This window comes from Loxodonta africana, chromosome 15 (genome assembly GCF_030014295.1).
Source record: "Loxodonta africana isolate mLoxAfr1 chromosome 15, mLoxAfr1.hap2, whole genome shotgun sequence".
Classification (NCBI taxonomy): domain Eukaryota; kingdom Metazoa; phylum Chordata; class Mammalia; order Proboscidea; family Elephantidae; genus Loxodonta; species Loxodonta africana.
In genome coordinates, this window is record NC_087356.1 from 62171464 (window position 1) to 62174177 (window position 2714).

General features: G+C 42.6%; 1 protein-coding gene across 1 annotated transcript; it reads left to right on the plus strand.

Moving 5' to 3' along the window:
* The first annotated feature begins 1299 nt into the window (after positions 1-1299).
* On the plus strand, positions 1300-2502 carry LOC100665144 (olfactory receptor 8B12-like). The gene has a single exon (XM_003417490.3). The coding sequence runs from the start codon at positions 1545-1547 to the stop codon at positions 2475-2477; it is 933 nt and encodes a 310-aa protein (XP_003417538.1). The 5' UTR covers positions 1300-1544; the 3' UTR covers positions 2478-2502.
* Positions 2503-2714: the final 212 nt, after the last annotated feature.

Consider the following 2714-nt stretch of genomic DNA (forward strand, 5'->3'; position numbering starts at 1 on the left):
TCATGCTCTTCAGTGCAGAAAGAGTTACAAGATAAATGACAGGTTCTTATCCTTTGATCAGAATGGGGAGAAGAGTGTTCTGACCTCAAAGCTGTCATCTATTCACTAGGGCCATTTCCCTTCCCAGAACAATTGTGGCTAAGAGACAGTAGAGAATAGCACTGTGGCTCTTTAACTAAAGGAAGACAATACCTGCCTGACCTGATCTTTGAGGTAACAGCACAAACCATGGGAGTCAGACTGCCTGAGTTCCCCTTCTGGCTGCAACCCAGTAGTTTTGTAACTTTGGGCTAGTTATATAATCTCAGTGAAATGGGAATAATAATATTGTCACATAGCATTTAGATCAGAGCCTGTCATAGTAATTGCTAAGTAAGTGTTAGCTTTAAAAGATTATTTTTAGACCTACAGCCAATGGAGTAAGAGCTCTAAAGGGGAAAAAAAAAGCACATTCAATGATTTATTCATAGTTAAATTCACTCCACAAATTAATTGCACTACTCCTAGCTCCTGCAAGAAAGGATACTTCTATTACTTTTCTCCTTTATATTGTCATGGAGACCTGATGGTGTAGTGGTTAGGAGCTATGGCTGCTAACCGAAAGGTTAGCAGTTCAAAACCATCAGGCACTCCATGGAAACCCTATAGGGCAGCTATACTATGTAGTATAGGGCTGCCATGAATCGGAACCGACTCAACAGCAATGAGTCTTTTTTTTTTTGTATTCTCATGTGTGAATTTCATGGTAACAAATTATCCCTATAGGGTAACTGCTCTCAATTTCTGTCAAGACCAGCCTTTTTCTAAATTACTAACTAGTCATTCTCTTGCTCTGATCCAGAGTCTGATCCAGAGGTGGAAGCTCTGACGAGAATCACAGTGACTTCTGCCTGTCAGGTCTCTCTTTAGAGAAGAGGCCTAAGTTTCAGTAACCTAAGCAGAGACAACAAGAGGGAGGGACATAGAAAAGGTACTGACTTAAACATCCAAATGTCACTCAGCTTGTTTTTGCCATCCTTCTTCCTGGCAGCACCAGCTCTAGCCCTGGAGACAAAGTTTATCCTCATGTTGTACTCTTTTTTATTTTTTATTGGGCTTTAAGTGAAAGTTCACAAATCAAGTCAGTCTCTCATACAAAAACTTATATAGACCAAAGGAAACCCTGGTGGCATAGTAGTTAAGTGCTACGGCTGCTAACCAAAGGGTCAGCAGTTCGAGTCCACCAGGCGCTCCTGGGAAACTTTATGGGGCAGTTCTACTCTGTCCTATAGGGTCACAATGAGTCGGAACCGACTCGGCGGCAGTGGGTTTGGTTTTGGTTTGGTTTATACACTCCTAACTGCTCTCATATTGTGCTCTTCACAGTTAATCGTTTGGGTCCTGTGAAGACAGATCCAGTAAGGGCTTTTCTACCATAGTTTTAGTCTCTCTCTGTGGATTTCATTCCCAAGAAGGCTGGGGGGCAGATATGGGAGGGTAGTGGTGATATTTCTTTCCCCTAAGTGGTCCTTTTCTGTTACCCCCACAGAGCACCCGAGAGGAGAATGACAACCAAGAACTCTTCTGTGACAGAGTTTATTCTTTCAGGCTTAGTGGACCAGCCGGGACTCCAGATCCCTCTCTTCTTCCTGTTCCTCTGCTTCTATGTGATCACTGTGGTGTGGAACCTGGGCTTGATTACTCTGATTGGACTGAACTCTCACCTGCACACACCCATGTACTTTTTTCTCTTTAACCTCTCTTTAATAGATTTCTGTTACTCCACTACCATCACCCCCAAAATGCTGATGAGTTTCGTCTCAAAGAAGAACATCATCTTGCACGCAGGGTGTATGACTCAGCTGTTTTTCCTGTGCTTCTTCGTTATCTCTGAGTCCTTCATTCTGTCAGCAATGGCATATGATCGCTATGTTGCCATCTGTAAACCATTGGTGTACACTGTCATGATGTCTCCACAGGTCTGTTTTCTGCTTTTGTTAGGTGTCTATGTGATGGGGTGTTCGGGGGCCGTGGCCCATACAGGAAGTATAGTGAGTCTGACTTTCTGTGCTGACAACCTTGTCAATCATTTCATGTGTGACATCCTTCCTCTCCTTGAGCTCTCCTGCAATAGCACCTATGTGAATGAGCTGGTGGTATTCATTGTTGCAGCCATTGTCATTGGAGTGCCCATTGTCACCATCTTCATCTCTTATACTCTAATACTGTCTAGCATTCTCCATATTAGCTCCACTGAAGGCAGGTCCAAAGCCTTTCGTACCTGCAGCTCCCACATAATTGTGGTTTCTCTTTTCTTTGGGTCTGGGGCTTTCATGTATCTCAAACCACCTTCCCTTTTGCCTCTTGACCAAGGGAAGGTGTCCTCTCTGTTCTATACCATTGTGGTGCCTCTGTTAAACCCATTAATCTATAGCTTGAGGAACAAGGATGTCAAAATTGCCCTGAGGAAAACCTTAAGAAGAAAAACATTTTTTTGAGAAAGGAGCAGTATTTGAAGAAGGAGATCTAACACTTTGCTTATTAGTATGTGTGTGTGTTTTCAATGAGGTATCCAAGCTCCAGTGTTTTCTCTCCTAAACAGAAAGAGAATTTTAAGTCTTTATGTTTGGATGAGTGTTTAACGCAGACCTTTTTTCCCTAACCCTCACCCCACCTTGATTATTCCAAGCATTCTTTATCCTATGCAGATTGTTTCTAAAATCAAAGATTGTTTA

What these genes read in the sequence shown, in the direction of transcription:
- LOC100665144 (XM_003417490.3), top strand. Translation starts at nt 1,545, where the DNA reads ATGACAACCAAGAACTCTTCTGTGACAGAGTTTATTCTTTCAGGCTTA.